The 19,077-nt window shown below is 47.6% G+C and overlaps 1 protein-coding gene across 1 annotated transcript; it reads left to right on the top strand.

The window, feature by feature from the left end:
- The first annotated feature begins 7,281 nt into the window (after nt 1–7,281).
- On the top strand, nt 7,282–18,101 carry LOC119382240 (uncharacterized). The gene is made up of 4 exons (XM_037649952.1): nt 7,282–7,681; nt 8,291–9,128; nt 10,686–11,072; nt 18,011–18,101. Exons 1-4 carry the CDS (start codon nt 7,282–7,284, stop codon nt 18,099–18,101), a joined length of 1,716 nt encoding a protein of 571 aa, XP_037505880.1.
- The last annotated feature ends 976 nt before the right edge of the window (nt 18,102–19,077 follow it).

Genomic DNA, 19,077 nt, shown 5'->3' with positions numbered 1-19,077 from the left:
GTGCATGAAGTCAGAGGTGCAATCAGGAATGGATGTAAATCAAAGGACGGTGGGCCGCCTCGCCTTGGGCGCTCACGGGAAGACGACAAATGAGGCGGTGAAGGGTGATATGGGATGGGCAGGCTTTGAAGTGAGGGAAGCGCAGAGCAAAATGAGATTCGAAGAGAGGCTGAGGAAAATGAAGAAGAGTAGATGGGCAGAGAAGGTTTTCAGGTATTTGTATAGAAAAAGCGTTGACACGCAGTGGAGAAAAAGAACTAGGAGGCTCACCAGTAAATATACGGCTGGCAGTGCGGGCGATATGACAACAAGGAGCATTAAGCGGAAGGTCAGAGAGGCGGAGAAGACTTATTGGATGACAGCGATGGAAAAGAGGCCGGCTCTGAGTAACTACCGAAAAGGAAAAAACGAAATAAGGAGGGAAAGGTTTTATGATAATTCAAGGGGAAGCGCTTTACTGTTTGAAGCAAGGTCGGGCTGCCTGAGAACGCGTAGTTATAAAGCGAGATTCAGTAACGAAGAAGAACTATGTACATGCTGCGGGGGAACTAAGGAAACGATGGAACATGTACTGATTGAATGTGGCGATATTCACCCAGGTATACGTGTGGGCACGAGTCTACATGAAGCCTTGGGTTTTAGGGACAACAATGGAAAGCTGAACACGCCCGCGATAGAAATAAGTAAGAGACGGTTAGAGTATTGGTGGCAGAAAAGTAGAGATAAAGTACAAAAATAAATAATTGGGGGAAAAAAGGTTATTTTGCCTTAAGAGGCAGAGAGATGGACTGTGAATTTATATTTTTTGTTATAATAACATAGATTTAATCAATGTAGATAAGGCATTAGGACAACATGAAACAAGGAATTTTTTTCTTTTTTTTCTTTTTTTATCCTTCGAGCCTGGTGGCAGACATGTCACCGCCCCGTTATAAAGGGGACGCTCATAGCATCCATCCATCCATCCATCCATCTAACGGGTCCAGCACGGCAGCGCCACGGCGCGGAAGTTCACCGCAAAAGGCCCCTGCTCCTCCCATGTATTCGCGCGGCGCTTTGGGCACTCCCCCTATTCTAGGTCACTCTAGTTCGGCGGTGCTAGCCTCAGCAGGCCCCGGAAAGTCTCAAGTTCCAGCGATCGCCGCAGAGGGCGAAAAAATCAACCGCGGCGCGTTCCGGCTTCAAACACCGGGAGTGGATCTACTAACTTCTGTGTTAGGGTCGCATGGGCGCTGCCTGCCATTCGCTCTATTGCACTTTCTTGTAGGGGCGCCCTCATCGGAGCCAATTATCAATTCAAAATATTCTTCAAAACACCGAAGGCTACATCTTTGTATAATGCTACACTTCAATAAAACAAATTGCTATTTTTGCCAAGTGGCCTTGCCTTGACAGGTACCGCGGCATCAATCTTTTGTAACAGTTTTTGCTCCAGCTGACTCGTAGTTGTCAGCAGCCTATCGACATCATTATCTTCATTTCAAAATATACGGCGGCAGAGGCGGCGTAACGGCAGGTAACGGTTCACGGTGCTTTCGGATGGGTCTCGCGCTGCCGGCCGAGACACTCGCTTTCGTTCTGTTTGTTTTGACTCGTTGAAATGCTTTCGCGAAGCGCATTCAGCAGACTTCGGGAGAACGAAGGGACCGTTGAAGCGTTCACCGGATGAACACTCGTTTCAAGCCCGAGAATATACGAACCGGTGAGTATAAAAACCCACTGCTTCAGCTTTTTACCAATGACTGTGTGGGTGTCACACGGAGGCGACGCACTGCAATATTAAAATTTTCAACGTGTCAAACTCTGTCGATGAGAAAACGTGCGATCCTTGCGGCGTGGCTTCAAGTGGGAGCTAGTTGCTGAGTTTATCGTTCGGTTCACATTAACCAGGCCGCTGCAATAAAGAAAGGCAACTGCATCACCACCACCTCACATGTATCTTCGTGACTAGCCCGCATATCAGTGCAAAAAGGATACGAGTTATATTTTGCCGCAGTCGCATTTGAGAAGCCAGGTTTAGAGGTCTCATTTCTCCTGTTGTCAGTTTAGGTTATTTTTACTACACATTTAGTGCAACGAAAGCTTCACATAATTATGAATGTACTTTCACTTTATTGTGATAAAGAAACCGTCACTATAATCAGAAATTTTTTTTTCTGCCATAGCCTCCTGGCCTGACAAGGAAACAGCTGTGTGCAGTGAGCAAGGCACCTGTTACATGACACGCCTGTAAAGAAGCTAGCCCGAGTGAAACAACATGCATTATAAGGTACGTTTACATATATGCATAACAAACCGCTGTTTTTGTTCGCTATGTTTATATGTTTACTTTTGCAAAGTTTAATATTCATTGATTATGCTTATCAATATCTGGTGATGTCATTACTTGTTTTTCCAGGATTGCCAGGCAACGACAGGATGACTACCCCCGAATGTCCACTCTGCAAGTGCGGTGAAACATGTGAATGTCTGCTACAACAGGTCATCTTGAACCTCACGCTCGCAATGTTGTATTTGTGAATGGTTTACCAGGCATCTCATGGAGCGCTGCTTACAATCGTCCACAAGCATTAGCTGTTTACTGTGTCATGCAATCTACACCGCAATAGCGTTGAAATTGAACACTATCTCCATGCATTAGTTACATTACGTGGCACTGCTGAGCTCAACGACGCAGGTTTTATACCCAGCCACGGTGGTCACATTTTCATTGGGGGTGAAATGCAAGGACCCTCGTGTGCTCAGATTTGCTTCTGAAGTTCAGGTAAAAACAAAGGCTTGAAGAGACGAAAAATTTGTGAACAAGAGGTGTCGCTGGAGCAAATGTTTCGACAAGAGGTCTTGTCTCCTTCAAGGCTACAACTGCGTTTGTTTAACTCCAGGCAGTTAGAATCAATTTAGAGTTGCCTACTACTGTATGACTCATAATCATATCATGGTTTGCATGTCAATCATCAGAAATTATAAATTTAAAGGTAAACATATTCGACAGAAGTCTGTCTGGCTGGGCAAGATTATAAGAATAAAGAGACTCTCCAGCCACGTTTAGTCATTAATCTTCGTAATTTAAAAGATCTAACAGTCCAAACGGGCCTCGGAACGTAGGGTCAGTTTTTTTAATTATAAATCACATTACAAAACGAACATCACGGCAGTGAGGGGAATCAACAGTCTTTCCAACATCTAATAATATCTGGGGTTTAACGTCCCAAAACCACGATATGATTATGAGGGACGCTGTAGTGGAGGGCTCCGGAAATTTCGACCACCTGGGATCTAAGTACACGGGCCTCAAACATTTTCGTCTCCATCGAAAATGCAGACACCGCGCAACATGAATGCAACATTTAGTTGTGCCTTATGAGACAGTTTACAAACTACACTCAAAACTGTTTTGCCTTAATTAACTGTGTTTAGATCGGAGAAGTTTACAAAAAGATACGACAAAGCTTTACAAGGCTGTGCTCAATTACATTAGCCTTTGCAGATATGTTCAATGGGCTCCTTCAAATTATTTACAGCTAATAAACAAATTATAAGTGTGACGAGCACTTCTTCCAGCACAGCTTCACCAAGCACGTACGTTGTCGTGATGAGTGAGATTGTGTTTACTGAATATGGTAGTGTTTTTTATAGCAGAGAAACGTCCCAAATTTGTTTGAGCTCACCTACTTCTGCTGTTTGATTAAATTAACATGTCAAAAATATAGCACCTACCACTATGAAGTCTGTGAACTAAAGTCACGAAAAAAACCTAGGAAATCGAAAAGGTAATTTAAAACATACATGTACTTGACTTATCCACAGCCACACTACAAGATTTTACGTATTGTCACGGGGTCGTGACGTCGACGAAGGCAGCAGTCGGTGTGTCCAAGATGAAACTTTTCATTTGGCCGAACTTGAGGCCGGGAAACGAAAAGTCAAACTACAGCAATACACACACAGTTCGAGAATAAACTGAGCTGTTCGCGATTGCGCGCTCCAGCCTAACAGAAGATCCTAAAATAATCTGAAATGTTCCCAGACATCCTGGCGCGGTTTGCGCAACGCGGTAACTACACGTGCAATAGACCGATAACATAAAACATAGAAAGAAAGGAGCCCGTGTGGCAGTATTTCAAGCCGGAGCTTCTAAAAGTAGCAGGGAGAATACATACTTGAGCTTCCAAGGACAAATATATTGAAAAAGTAAATAACACAATAACAAGTATGCAATATATATATGACCTTTATTTATCGAGCATTGGCACAGGTTCACATCATGCCCCACAGTTTGATTTCGTGAGTGTTTGCTTGCAATAGAGTGCTAGTTGTATCGACATGTCTATGTGATACAGAGATTGTGCTCGTGGCTGAGCAGTTGTTTAGTGTTCTGTGCGAACACCAACAAAGATGTACACTGCATGCCTAAAGCTTGTTTTCTTAGAATTGTGCTTCTAGAATCTGTAAGCACTCGCCTTATATCTCTGTTTCTTTAGCATTCATCTACGCTGCATACTCAGCAGTCCGATTACTGCTAGCGCCAAGAAATCCTAGCTGTAGAAACTGTGTAACTGAACTATAACGAGGAACAAAACGAGCCTGAAATATTTTTTTCCACCTATTACCTGAATACGTAATACCTAAGGTATGGCTTCACGGCCGAGAATTTAGCCGAGAAATTCGTGCCTGCCCTGTAGACACAACGCAATATTCCTTATTTGCAACGCATTCAAGGTGACATCGCAGAGCGAGAAAGATGCAGAACTGCACGCATCCGCGATTGTGTACGTAAAAGATTAATCAAAACTGCATTGCTCTCACTGCGCCAACTATCTGTCGGCGTAGCGCACGTTTCGTTTCCGACTCCACATCATGCACTCAAAGATCAACACAACCTGGCAAGCGCCGCATAACTAACGGAAGGATAAGACCCTTGTCCTAAAGCTACGCTGTTAAACTCGGACGCCGCTACACAATGAGAGCAACGTTCTTTCAGCGATCTCGGTGTTCAGTTATATGCACATATTTGTCAGCTTTCAGACTGATTACAGACGTACGGGATGAAAGCATTCGACGTGTATGAGTGACTTGTTTTGCATGGACCTGACTGTATACATTGCTTGTACCAGCTTGGGCACTCACAATAAACGATGCAAACCTTACTTGATTGACGCTGTTTTTGCCAGTCGAGGCCAGTTTGGTCACCTGGCGATAACTGTTACACACGCGAGCCGCGATTTAGCAACGACAAAGAACAAAATACCATAGGGAGCAAAAAGCGCAGTAGCGCGACCAGGACGAACCAACCGCAAAAACGCGTTTGTCTAATGATGATGATAGCACTTACAGCGCCATCTCGCCTCGCTCTATTGCAGTTCAGTACGCCGCCGCTACCCTTATTTCCGTACTACAGTCAAAGGTACAGTTTCCGTTCTCTAAAGTGGTAGATGTTCTCTGGCCTCAGTGTTAACGCGTTGGCAAGAAAGGAACACTACGACTTGGCATGTTCCCTGCATCAGTGAACAAACCGGGCCCACCATGACACTAGAAATCTGATTCGTTCTTGCGTGACGCGAAGTTTTCGTGAAAATGCGCGGCAATTCGCGCTTTCAATGCTAGCCCACAGCGTACCATACTATCAGCTTCGCGAGGCTTTCTGTAGCCACGTAGGTTATACTCGCGGACAACTTTCCTTGGCACTGAAGGGAAAGCTACGGGGGCGGAGCTTCTGCACATGTACTCCTACGCGAGGTAGTCCGGTTTGGCGCGCGTCTCATACCGCTGTGGAAAGCGATGGCTGCGCGCAATCAGCGTTGCATACCGACGGAGACGCCGTATAGCGTTGGAGGTACACGTAAAAGGCGGCAATTTCTCATGGGTACAAAAACGCAAAGTGACAACGTATAAAGTGAAATAAATACAAATACATCGCTAGTGTGTACTGCTTCCTGTCTCAAGGAGCTACATGTAGAAAATTAAGGAGTAGTTTTTATATCTCACGTAGAAAATACGGACGCAATAGTGGAACTACATTCCTTGGCGGTAGGATACACGCGATTTGGTGCTGTAGCCTTCGCTCCAATGCCAAGAAAAGTTGTCGGCGAGTATAGTTAAATGTTATCGTCTAACATATTCAGTTGAAGCTCACCCTGTTTTACTTGCATATAGCATTGAACAATGTTTCTTGTAGTGCATGAATCCCATAACACTGTACGCGGGAGGTCGCGCGGGCTCGCGATGTGCTCTTGTATAACTGAGCGATCTCAAGTTGGCGATACATTAAAATAGGGCCTATTTCCTTTGTCAGCAAAGCGCTGTTAGGAATTCTGCGAGCGACGTTTCAATCATTCGAAGACGCGTCTGCTCGACGCCTTTCGTGGAGCAAACGCTTTCACGCCGTCCTTCGCCAGTGTGTTGTTGGTTTCATAGCCAGCGCTGCGCCGCTTGTTTTTGTACGTTTGTTGATAGGTGGCAGCACACTGCAAGCGATTTGCTTGTTGACCGGTCTGAGAGCAAAATGTTCTCCGCGCCCAGGCGTCTCTCTAATCGTTAACGTGGTGACGCGGAGTGGTCGAAGTCGTTCGGCGGAGGAAATTCTTCTGATTGGTTCAGCAGTGATGTTGAAAGAAAGCATCTTGACGTCGAGGATTTTTCACTGGACGTAGAAGACTGTGAAAGCACCGAGAGTGACAGCGACGATCAGCGATAAGCTGCTAACTCACGAGGAGCGAGTTGCACTTCCCGTCCCCTCGTGCGTTAATGTTCTTTCACGCTCGTAAGTCACTTTGATTGTATTTACTGTATAGTATCCCTGAGCGGGATCAAAATAAAAGCATAGTTCCTCTTGTGCATTGCATGTGTCACAATTATTGTGGATATTATGGAGCGCCGCATGCCGCCAACACGCTCGAGCTCGACCAGCGAAATGGAAGAGCGATGGAACGTGCAGTCACGGCCACAATGCACGCCTCTCAGCTAACTTCTTTGACGTTGCGAAAACATACTGTTGTATTGGCTACTGTGTCACAGAATGGCTGTCCACTGCGCACGCGTGAAGTTTCTTTGCTCTGTTACCTTCTCCCTTTCCCCTCACCACGATCTTATATTAACGCCCTACTGCAGATAATAAAGGTCATTCTTTGCCTGCCTTCGCAAACCGTGTGAACGTGCGTTCCTTTCGTGCCGTGGCCAGTAGGCCGCGGCGACTCAACAGTGGCGACGAGTCACATCGAAACCCACGAAGTCAAGGCAGACCCGGGCACTCGGACCTTGCAGACAGCCGTGCCAACGACGTCCATGGCTTCCCAGATGCTTCCGAGCTTTGACGAGAGCACAGATAAGTGGAACCCGTACTTGATCAAAGCAGAAGCGTACTTCGAAGCAAACGGCATTACTGAGTCAAGCAAGAAAAGAGCACTTCTTGTAGCTGCGCTGAGCACGCAGACCGTTCAAGTTCTTGCCGGAAGAGTAGCTCCCCGGAAGCCGAATTCCTTGACTTATGACGAAGTTACCGAAACCTTGAATGAGTACTATGACCCTAAACGCAACGAAATTGCGGAGAGCTACAAGTTCTTCAGCCGCTCCCAATTGGAGGGGGAATCGGTTCGCGCTTTTCTCATCGAGATCCGCCGCATTGCAGACAACTGCAACTTTGGCAGCTCCCTTGACAGAATGATCCGGGACAGGATTGTTTGCGGTATGCGCTCAAGTGCAGTACGAAAACAACTGCTAGCGCGGAAAGAGCTAACGCTGGCAGAAGCTGAAGCGATAGTAATATCTGCCGAAGCCGCGGAAGACGATGCGCAAAGCATTTCAGCCGAAGCAACTACGCTGTTAAAAATGCAGGCGCGTCGACGAACGAATCTCAGAGAAAGCGCTGAAAACGCAGGAGGCCGGGATTGCGGAAGATGCGGAAGTTTTAAACACGATGCTGACAGCTGCAGCTGGATCAAGGCGCGTTGTTATCAATGTGGTCAACGTGGGCATATCGCAAGAATGTGTCCCAGCCGCCGAGGCAGGGAAGCAGGACCAGCTGCGCCGGAGCGGCACGGAAAAGCATTAGCCGTGCAAGGGGCAACGTCGGAAGATTACTATGAGAATGCTCATATCTGGACGTTGCTGTCAGAACGAAAAAACAGGCTCGAGCCGCCGATTCGGCGCGCGTTCAGTTGGGCCGGTGTGGAGCTGACAATGGAGGTAGACACAGGATCTCCGGTGTGCGTCATAGCCCGGAAGCTTTTCGAAGAACATTGTAAGCATTGGCCAAAATTGAAACCTTCACAGCTTAGCCTTTCGGGCTACGCAGGAAGACTACCAGTACTAGGTGAACTTGAACTGATGGTTACGTACCAAGGCGTGGCGGTGGAATGTAAGCTCGTAGTACTAGACTGCGTTGGACCAAGCCTGTGCGGACGAGACCTCATAAACATGCTGGACAAGGCTGGAGCTTCGGTACTGGAAGTGGCACCAGGCACAGTACAAGCCATCAGCCACGACAACACTCGCGCTGAATACACGGACGTCTTCTCGGAGGAACTGGGACTGATCAAGGGGCCCCCAGCCAGCTTGATGCTGAAGGAGGGTGCTGTTCCCAAGTTTTGCAAAGCGAGATCACTTCCGTATGCCCTCCGTGACAAAGTGGCGAAGGAGTTGGAACGGCTGGTGTCCCTGGGCATTTTATCACCCGTGAAACATTCGAACTGGGCGACTCCCATAGTGCCCGTGCTTAAGAAGGATGGCACAGTTCGTATTTGCGGGGATTTTAAAGCCACGTTGAACCAAGCCTGTGAAACGGAACAATATCCCCTTCCGGTGATCCAGGACATGTTTGCGTCATTAGGCGGTGGGGAAGTGTTCAGTACGCTAGACCTGAAAGATGCCTACAACCAGGTGCCATTAGACGAAGGTGCACGCAAGCTGTGCGTAATTAACACGCATCTGGGACTCTTCTGCTACAACAGGCTGCCATTCGGTATTTCCTCGGCTCCGGCCATATTTCAGAGGAAAATGGATACCATGCTGGCAGGTCTTCCTGGAGTGCAAGCGTACTTGGACGACGTGCTTGTGTCTGAAAAGGTGGCAGACAACGGAGCTCGGCTGAAAGCAGTCTTGCAGCGCTTCCGGGAACACGGGGTGAAGCTGAGGTATGACAAATGCAGTTTCAGCCAATCATCCGTAACTTATCTGGGACATCAGATAGATAGACACGGCCTGCACCCCACCGAAAGGAACGTGGAAGCTATCGTGAAGGCACCGAGTCCTCGCAATGTGAGCGAGTTGCGCTTGTTTGTCGGCATGTTGACATTCTATTCCAGATTCTTACCAAATATGTCAACAACGTTATCGCCGTTGTATCACTTGCTGGAAAAAAACGCAAGGTGGGAGTGGAAGCACCCACAGGAAACAGCATTCGTCAAGGCCAAACAATGTCTGAAGGACGCAGAAGTACTTGCTCACTTTGATCCGTTGAAAGAACTGAAATTGGAATGTGACGCATCACAGCATGGCATTGGTGCAGTGTTCCACACAGAAGGCAGCGCTCATCGACCAATCGGATTTCGTTCAAGGACTCTTACGAAAGCCGAACGAAATTACTCGCAACTAGAGCGCGAGGCGCTGGCACTCGTTTTCGGCGTCACGAAGTTCCGGGACTACCTCTTCGGCCGTGAATTCACGCTAGTTACGGACCACCAACCACTCGTGGGACGGCTCAGATCCGACCGCCCAACGCCTGTTATGGCAGCGTCCCGCATCCAACGCTGGGCACTGTATCTCGGCGGTTGTCGCTACAAGCTTCAGTACACTCCCGGAAGGCAAATGCTGAATTCGGACGCCCTCAGCAGGCTTCCACTACCGGTTTCCTGTCGCGCTGTCGAGCCACAAGAGTATGTCTTCTGTTTGGAAAGCCTTGACGAAGGCACAGTAACGACTCACGAACTGCAACACCTGACAGACCGCGACTCAACGCTCGCACGCATCAAGCATTACGTACTGCATGGTTGGCCCAGTAGATCTAAGAGCATGGAGCCGGACATGGCGGCATTTTTTAACCGCCGGCTGGAGTTGTCCTTGGCGCACGAGTTAGTTTATTGGGGCCACCGAGTTGTTGTACCCGCCGGGGCACGGAAACGTTTACTGGAGCTCCTGCATGAAAATCACCAAGGGTCGTCAGCGATGAAGTCTATCGCGCGATCATTGTTTTGGTGGCCGGGCCTGGACGGAGAAATCGAGAGACTGTCAGCGACATGCAAGAACTGCATCGATAATTTACCCATGCCGCCGATCGCACCACCAGCAAGCTGGCCACAAACGCTGGAGAAGTGGTCACGCATTCACGTGGATTTTGCCGGACCAATAGAAGGCATGATGGTTCTGGTGATAATTGATTCCCATACAAAGTGGATAGAAGCAATCCCTCTCAAGCAAGCCACCACGACGGCTACAATCAACTGTTTACGGGACATATTCAGCCGGTTTGGCGTGCCCAGAACGATTGTTTCCGACAACGGGACGCAATTCACTAGCCGTGAATTTGCAACGTTCGTCCAGCAAAACAACATATCGCACGTCAGGACAGCCCCTTTCCACCCACAATCTAATGGGGCTGCTGAACGAGCCGTAAGAACGGTGAAAGATGGCCTTCGGAAGATGAAGGGAGGGAAATTGGAGCACAAATTGATGCGGCTGTTAATGAGCTACAGAAGAACGCCCAACAAAAGCGGGAAGTCGCCATCGGAGATGCTTCTAGGCTATCAGATCAGATCGCGCCTGGATACCTGTTTTCCAAAGTCCGGTGGAGGAGCAACATGTGCAAGCCAGGAACGCGTGCCCCCTGCGAACAGCCGTGTGCACGTGCGCAACTACGGTACCGGAAGCAAATGGATACCAGGACAGGTGATAGCTACATCTGGGACGCGAATGGTCACCGTGGAAACGCCTGAAACAATTGTCCGACGGCATGTTGATCAAGTTCGCCTTCAGCCTAGGGAAGTGCAATCGCAGGTCTCGGCGGAACACGTGCGCACGGACGAACCGCCAGTCAGCCCAAAAGAATCGGTGCCGCACCCTGATGCAAGCCTGCGAGAACGGTCGGGTTCCCCAACTTTAGTCGCAGATCATCATACCACCGAATTAGTTCCGGCTGGCCAGTCCTCCGAAGCAGAAGTCGCAAGGGACCCAGCTCAAGTACTACGGCGCTCAACGCGCACACGGAAGCCAGTTGATCGTTTTCACTTTTAGGAGGAAGAAGTGTTGTATTGGCTACTGTGTCACAGAATGGCTGTCCACTGCGCACGCGTGAAGTTTCTTTGCTCTGTTACCTTCTCCCTTTCCCCTCACCACGATCTTATATTAACGCCCTACTGCAGATAATAAAGGTCATTCTTTGCCTGCCTTCGCAAGCCGTGTGAACGTGCGTTCCTTTCGTGCCGTGGCCAGTAGGCCGCGGCGACTCAACACATACGTGTGCATTCTTTTCTATATTCATGTTTCGATCGTGCTGATCGAACCTGTAACATGCGAGTGAAGTGAATTGCATTGCACACGACTAGAGTCTCGGCATGGCTGTGACAAGCGCTACTGAATGGGATGTTAAATGCTTGTGTTCTGTTGAAGACGTAACTCCGCGTTCCCGACTGTGCAAGTAATGACGACGGCGTATTATGTCTGCAAACCCTCACCACGTTAAACGTGCGGTCCCGTGCAGCAGCGATCACGCTACTCGCTGGCGGCCTACTACTGCGGCAAACCCGTCAGGCAGGCTCGGTACGTACTACCTCGGAGTGCCGTTCAGCTCATACGTCAATTCTAGTTGATGCAGTTTTATCTAGCACGCACAGGATTTCGCAAAGCATCGTTATGCGCGGTAACGGAGTTGAAATATAACCTTTCACACCACAGCAAATAATTAGGTGGCGAGTACTTAGCACTTTCCATGGTTGGGAAAGCATTTTAGTCTCATATCCATTTCAGCGCACCTCATGACTTCATCCGGTGAAAGTGGCACGGGCCGTACGTCCGCACGCCTATCTGTTCCTATGCTAACTTGACCCTCCTCCTGGCGCCATCTTGAAAAGCAGGGCGCGCCACCTATAGTTCGTGGGCATTGCGAATATCCACCATTGTAATTGATGAAGGGCTGTCTGATCACTACCTTGTTTCAGTTTCTATCCCTCTGGTACCGCTTTCGCAAGCTGTGAACTCGTCCCTTCATTGTGTGAAAGACTATACACGTACCAATGGTGCACGCATTATCAACCACCTAGAAACTTGTCTGGTAGATTTTGCTGCTACCGATGTTTGCAGACTCTGGTACCAATTTAAACGAATATGCTTCTACTGCATCGAAAAGTTTGTACCATCTAAACATAAAAAGGTGCATAAACATACGCCCTGGATGACAAGAAGCATCATTCATCTCAAGCCTACTAGTTGAAGAAAAAGCATGCTGACCCCAAATTTATATGTAATGCTCTAGATAACCTTGCACATGCCGTGCAGACCTCGAAGGAATACTACTTCAATACGTCATTCACAAACTTCATGAGGAATGATCCAAAGAAACCCACATCATAGGTTTTTGTCAATGGTTCAATGGTATCCATGGGCGTCCGCAGAACTTTTTTCAGGGGGGGGCAACTGCTGGGTTGGGGGGGGGGGGGGGTATGGTAAGTTAGCACTAAAAAGGCACTATTTATGGTCTGAGTTACGCACATGCGAAAACAATATCAAAACAAGGAATCATTAGATTGAAAAATACTTGGATTTTGTTAATAAAGAAATAACTAAACGTAATAAGCAAAATGCGAAAACATAGCACCGCTCTCAACGTGTTAATTTTGGCGCAAAGCTAGAAACATGAAAAAACACAGAGGAAAGAGTCAGGGGGGCACCAAACTACGAACTGTTTATTGACGGCAAAGATTGGAAATCAAGAAAACTTATACGCATGCGCAGGGGCGTGAAACTGTGACGTCAGCATGTCAATACGTAAGCTGTCCATTAAAAAAGGATCTCTCAGATTGATACGATACGAATGATGTGCCACTGACACAGGCGGACCCATTCCCTGAAATATGAAACGCTTCTAAAAGTCATCTCGCCGTTTGGTCTCTGCTCTTGCCAACAATCTTAGCTTGCTCGAAACGTGACGTACATGAGCATGCCTTAACATGCACCGGAAGATGCGCACCATCACTTTTGCCAATACTATTGGCGTGCTCCCTCAGGTGGTCATTACGTCCCGTTTGTCCTATGTATAGGACTTGCCATTGCCACAGCTCACAGGAATTTGGTAGACAACGCCTTCGGCACGCCGCCTGAAGGGTTTCATGTGCCTCTTTTGGCACCCTTGCTGCTTAGCACTAGAGGTTCGCTGGCACAGCTGTGCCAGTTCATTTGGAGCGGAAAACACAACAGGAATTCCACGCCTAGTGGCCACCTTCATCAGGTTATGGCTCGCTTTGTGCACGCACGGCAGCACTTGTGGTTTTGCACGCTCCCGTTCTCTCAAGTGCTCCTCCAGAGTACTGATTTTCACTTTCTGTAGCAAAGACTCGGTGACGTCAACCAAAACCATCCGAAGGAAGCCAGCCTTTTCGAGTTTGCCAATCTGAATGCAAAGGCTAGTACATCATGGGTGAACACGACCTGCGCAACGCAGATTGAAGGCAATACAAAGCGATGCACATTTAACAATCATAAGACAATAGCGCTTTTGTGCTGCGAGGCAAGTAAGCGCAAGAAACATGCTCGTTTTTCACAGCCGGGCAAATATCTAAAAAGTGCAAACAATGGTCGGTCTGAAGCTCATGAGTGAAAGTTAGATCCTTAGGATTCGTCTTAAAGGCACCTAAAATGAAATATACCATTTCATGGTAAGGCACATGGCATATCTTATATTAAAGAATAAAAAAATCGTCAACACACCTAAAAATAGAAAATGGATGAAATAAAGTATAAACACATTGTAGTGCCTGGTCAATACGAGATAAAAAGATGTACTGAAATTGGTGCTACACTGGACCCGATACAAATGCCTTTCTTTTGTAGATAAATGCCACCGTTAAAAGAAAATAAGGTGCTGTTGAGATAAATTTCAAACACAGACATCAAAATAGAGACCGACATTTCTGCCCTAGCTACAAAATCAGCCTCGCCACTTTCTTCAATGCACTGCTTAACTGCAGAAAAGAGCTCAGGGTGGAACAGCATAAAAAAGATCATTCACATCTGCTGAAAAGAGATATCCTGTATTGCCTTTGCAACGAAAACATTCAACACCATACACGTATGTTCCCCGCTCACTGATAATCGTTCGGAACGGTATATCAACCATGTGAGTTTTAGCGCTAAAAATGCTAGCAAGCTATCTGCTTTGGACATAGAAATCTGCTTAGACAAACGCTTACCCCCAACTTCTTCACACAGTTTGCCTACGTTCTTCTCGACTTTTGTCAAGCTCACTTTCACACACTTGAAATTCTTATTAACAGCCTGCAAGGCTTTTTCATTAAAGGCACGTGAGACAATATCACAAAACCATCTTCTCTGTCCGATTGCATTATGCATAAGTCATTGTCTCTCTCCAGTTCCGTCCAGTTCCTGTTTTGGGCGCACACCTCTGGACACTGTCAACACCGTCCAGTAAGCACCGCTCACGCTGCTCCGAAGACGCTTTTTTTTTTTCATGTTTTAGCTTTGCGCCAAAGTTAACACGTTTAGCAAACTCAGGCACCAACTCGCCCAAGAACAAGTTCTTCTTTAGCACCACTCGGGTAAGAAGAGTACATGTTCAGTCTCGCTGCATGCGGGATTTCAACTCGCGCGAACTGATCACCACCAGCGCACAGTACAACACGGTCACCAACATATAACTGTAATCCGTCAGTTTTCTTTGAATAGTAGCGGCAACCGTCTGGGATTTTTCTGGGCAAATTGCGTGATGACACGCGTGATAAAATCATCTTTGTGTTTCATAACACGCTCTCGGTGCACACTCATCATGCAAAGGCCGTCCAACCTGTCATTTGTCATTGCTGAGCGTAGCCATGTTTTGACTCTCCTCATTGTACTGAAGGAGCGTTCGACGGTGCAGGTGGTAACTGGCAATGCCAGAGCTACCTCAATGGCTTTTGCGACAGCGGGGAAGAATGTCTTGGCCTGAAGCAAGAGTTCAGAATAAGTTAATTCTGAGGTGTCCCTAGTTTTGTTGTGCCACATCTCGTACCAAGATATGCTCTCTTCCTTGAAGTTCTCGATGCTATAAAATTCTTGGAGTTCATCAGAGAGGACAGCAAACTCAACAAGGCTCAAAGACTTCATTTTTGTTGGATGAAGCTGGAGCAGCTTGAAGCTCTTCTCATTAGTGTCAGAAAAGCGGCGAGCCAAAGAAGCAGTGAGAGAGTCTAAGTAGGGCACATATATTGCCACGCGGTAATATTCCTCCGGCGACTGTATCCCGTAGTTGTCTCGGTGGGTCTGACGAGAGGCTTGCCTTGGCACAGATATCACTATGTTTAAGCGATTGGCTGCCTCAGTTGCTGTTCTCATGATGTCAGAGAACTGCTCTTCAGCGTTAGTCCGGTGGTCGCGAAATATATTCTGCAGCTCAGTGATGTGGTCGAGTACAGAATGAAAGTCCATTGTTACACTCTGCAGAACGTTCGTAACAGGTTCCAGTCGTGCGCTGTACTTCGCTACGATGTGCAAGCAGACAATGAAAGATGAGCTTGTCGTTGCACAGTAGAGGATGTGAGCTCGTTGCCTAGTTGCAGCATTCGAGGTTGATTCCATTGATGCGAGCTCCTCGAGGGCTTCAACTATGGCCACGTAATGTTGAGAGAAGATCCTAATCGACTTGTATTTTGCAGACCACCTTGTTTCACACAGCATCGGAATGTTGGGCACCAATTTCCTTCGAAGTACGCTCTCACGGAAGAAGTTTATGGTTTGCTTGATGATCCCTATTGTGTTGCGAATTTCAGAGACTTCGTTCAAATCGTTGATCACGAGATTCAGTTTGTGGCTTGCACAGTGGAAAAATAGTGCCTTTGGAAGCTCTTTCTGTATTATTCTGTTAACTCCAGCTTCTCTTCCAGCCATTGTGGAGCATCCATCATACCCCTGTCCAACGAGGTTCGAAAGAATCAGCCCAGCATCCTTTAAAAACTTCAAGATTGCGGCGGCGATGCAAGCTGAGTTCAGTTGATTCAACTCTACAAATCCTATAAAATACTCTCGAACGCAGGCATCCGTTCCGCTCTTGTCAACGAAGCGAATGCCTATAGACATCTGCTCTGTTCCTGCAATATCTGCAGTTTCGTCCGCAAGAACGGAAAAAGCAAACGCTGTGTTAACTTCAGCCACTATTTCCTCCCTCAGGATGTCGCCACAGATTGTGATAATCTCGTTCTGGACTCGGACTGAAGTGTACTTTGCATTACCAGGAGAAGATGCAAAGTGTTCTTGAAGCCGAGTATCTCCTGCTTCTACCCGAAAGTCAAGGAGATCATTGAAAACTCCACTGTCAGACTGCTTCCCGCGTACTGGCAAGTCGTGCGTTGCACAAAATATAATGGTGGAAATGATCGGAAATAGTTTCTGGCGGTTCCTTTCAACTTGCTCGTGCAGGGCTTTGTTTAGCTGCTGTACAACGGGCAATTTCTTGCCTGACATCACACCCATAAAGTTCTGTGAGGCGGCCATTGCTTCCTGGTGCCATTGGGATTTCCCATGATCCCTGCATGCCTCGTGCATTTTTTTGTAGTTACTGAAAGTGCGCACGATAAAGCTACCTTGAGTACCCCGATGAACATTTGGAGGAAAGGTGACGCAGAAACGACAAAGGGCGCCTTTCAGTGTCGCTGAGTACGCAAGCCAAGAGGCGTAATCTGCGAGCCATTGGTAGCGAAAAGTCCTCTTGCCAGGTGTTACATCTTTCTTAAAGTCATATGTAGCATTTGGCGACCATGGATTAGTCAGAAGGCGTAACTTCAAATTGTCTGGGATGCCCGCGAGTTTAGCTTTGTCTAGAAACTCTCCCAAATCATATTCTTGAGAAATGTTAGTTGCTTGCTTGATGTCACTGTTACTTAATCCCAAGCAAGGAGAAGTATCATCGTGGCTTACTTTGTCGTGGTAGCTCACTGATGGTGGAACCTCTTCCATGGTGGCGACGACCTCAGGCACTGTCCGTTGGTGAAAGTCAGCATAACTAGGCTGGTCAACTTCTGCACATTCATCACACGCCACACTAGAATCGTCCGCCGGACAGCTCAGTGACACTCTGTCAGACATCCGTGGACGCTTGAAGAAACGTCGGATATCCATAATTGGGAACCGGACGAGGCAAAGCTGTCAGAGAATTCCTGGTGGTTGATACCACTAGAAAATATACGCACACTGACTGGAAGGATAATTATTCAAATGCTCACGTTAAAAACACGAAGGGATTATATTTACAAGGAAATCTTATTTACAGGCTAATACACACGCTCACAAATTCATTCATCTAGCTCAATCTCGCTCGCGCACCCGCACAGTCGAGCAACCGGGCCATGCACTGCTTGCCGTTCTCTCTCGTCCAGTGTCCTGGTTGTTTGAGCTCCATACAGCCATGCACTTAAAAACACTGAACCACACAAAAAGAGGCGCACGCGTGCAGGGGCTTACTGTCCAAAAAACGGAACCATGTGGCCGTGTCGGCTCCCCTTGTAGACAGGGAATTGCGCGCACCACAAAGTGGGAAGATGGCTGGAATCGTTTACTCGCTGTCGCCGCTCTGGCGAGGTTCCCCGTGATGGATAGCGCAAACAAGACGCAGGGCTGGCCATCATAAATATATTCCGACTCGCCGAATTTGCTACCTTGTTGAGGTCCCCCCACACTGGAGGTGCACTCAACAAGATGCGTGCTCACAAGGGTTGCCGGCTCGGGCGTACCAGCGTATTCCGGACACAGTGAGCAACGAAGGCGAAAACACAATGCCCTGTACGGTGTCTCTTTTCGTGCCGCTATCTCTCTACAGAGCTGAACAACAGAAACCTTCCCTGAAGAAAGGTCGGAACACATGTGTACCGGCACTGCTACCACCGGACTTGGAGGCGCCCGGCGCCTGAACGTGTCGAAATGATTAGAACAGATCGCCCTTCAGCCCTTTTTAACGATGACACCTTTCGAAGACGGCAAAACGACACGTGCCCATAAAACCTATCGACACGCGACAGTCCAGAGGTGCTACCGAAAGCGTGAAAGCGGGGGCTGCTTTCACCCGTTTTGCAGGGTGCGTCGCCGGCCCATGCGTGGCGGCTCTTTTCCTTTCGTCGTTGACAACCATCAGTGACGGTTTAAGTGCTCAAGCATAGGCGCGTTGCCATTAGGCTGTAATCATCGCGCGGATGGGCACGGCTGCACGGATGTGTGTCGGGGGCCAAAGAAGACTCCCATAGGAAGAAGGCTTGATTGTGCTTTCAAGGGGGACGAATAAAGCTATTGATTTTGCTTTGCTCTGTGTTATAGGTCGGGCCTTAAACTGGGCCTAAATTTTAAGGTGGTGGTCACCTTTAATGATATTTGATTGGCTGATCTTCTGATGGCATTTTTGAATAACCGTCGCCACTGGCTTGTTAACCAATTTTTTTTTTTAACGCGAGCGAAATCTCGATAGCCAGTACAGTCTGAGCTGAAGCTCCATGCAAACCCTGTACCACGGCTATACTTACGCTCTAACCGAATGAAAAATGAGTACAGTAGGTACTGCAAAGTTTGTCCTTTTTTGTAAATTAATTTCTGCTTCTGATTACATAAATATATCCTCCGTCGTCAGTGTCGTCACTTCCTACGAGTACTCATCATGTCGCCTTCATACACGCTGTACTTCACGATTCTTTTATCAGGGTTTGGACACATTCCTAAAAATCTAACATCCACATGCAGTAGTATTTTATTTTGAAATGTTAGCGATGCGTATGACATTGCCGTAACATTAACTAAACATGTAAGCAACATAAATACATGACTCCCGAAAATGGTAAGGCGATTTCATTTGCATGAGCATGAAGGCCCGCTGTTGTGAAGGTATAATCGACGCCTTAT

The sequence above is a fragment of the Rhipicephalus sanguineus genome, chromosome 2 (assembly GCF_013339695.2).
Source record: "Rhipicephalus sanguineus isolate Rsan-2018 chromosome 2, BIME_Rsan_1.4, whole genome shotgun sequence".
NCBI lineage: Eukaryota > Metazoa > Arthropoda > Arachnida > Ixodida > Ixodidae > Rhipicephalus > Rhipicephalus sanguineus.
This window is presented reverse-complemented; position numbering and strand designations above follow the sequence as displayed.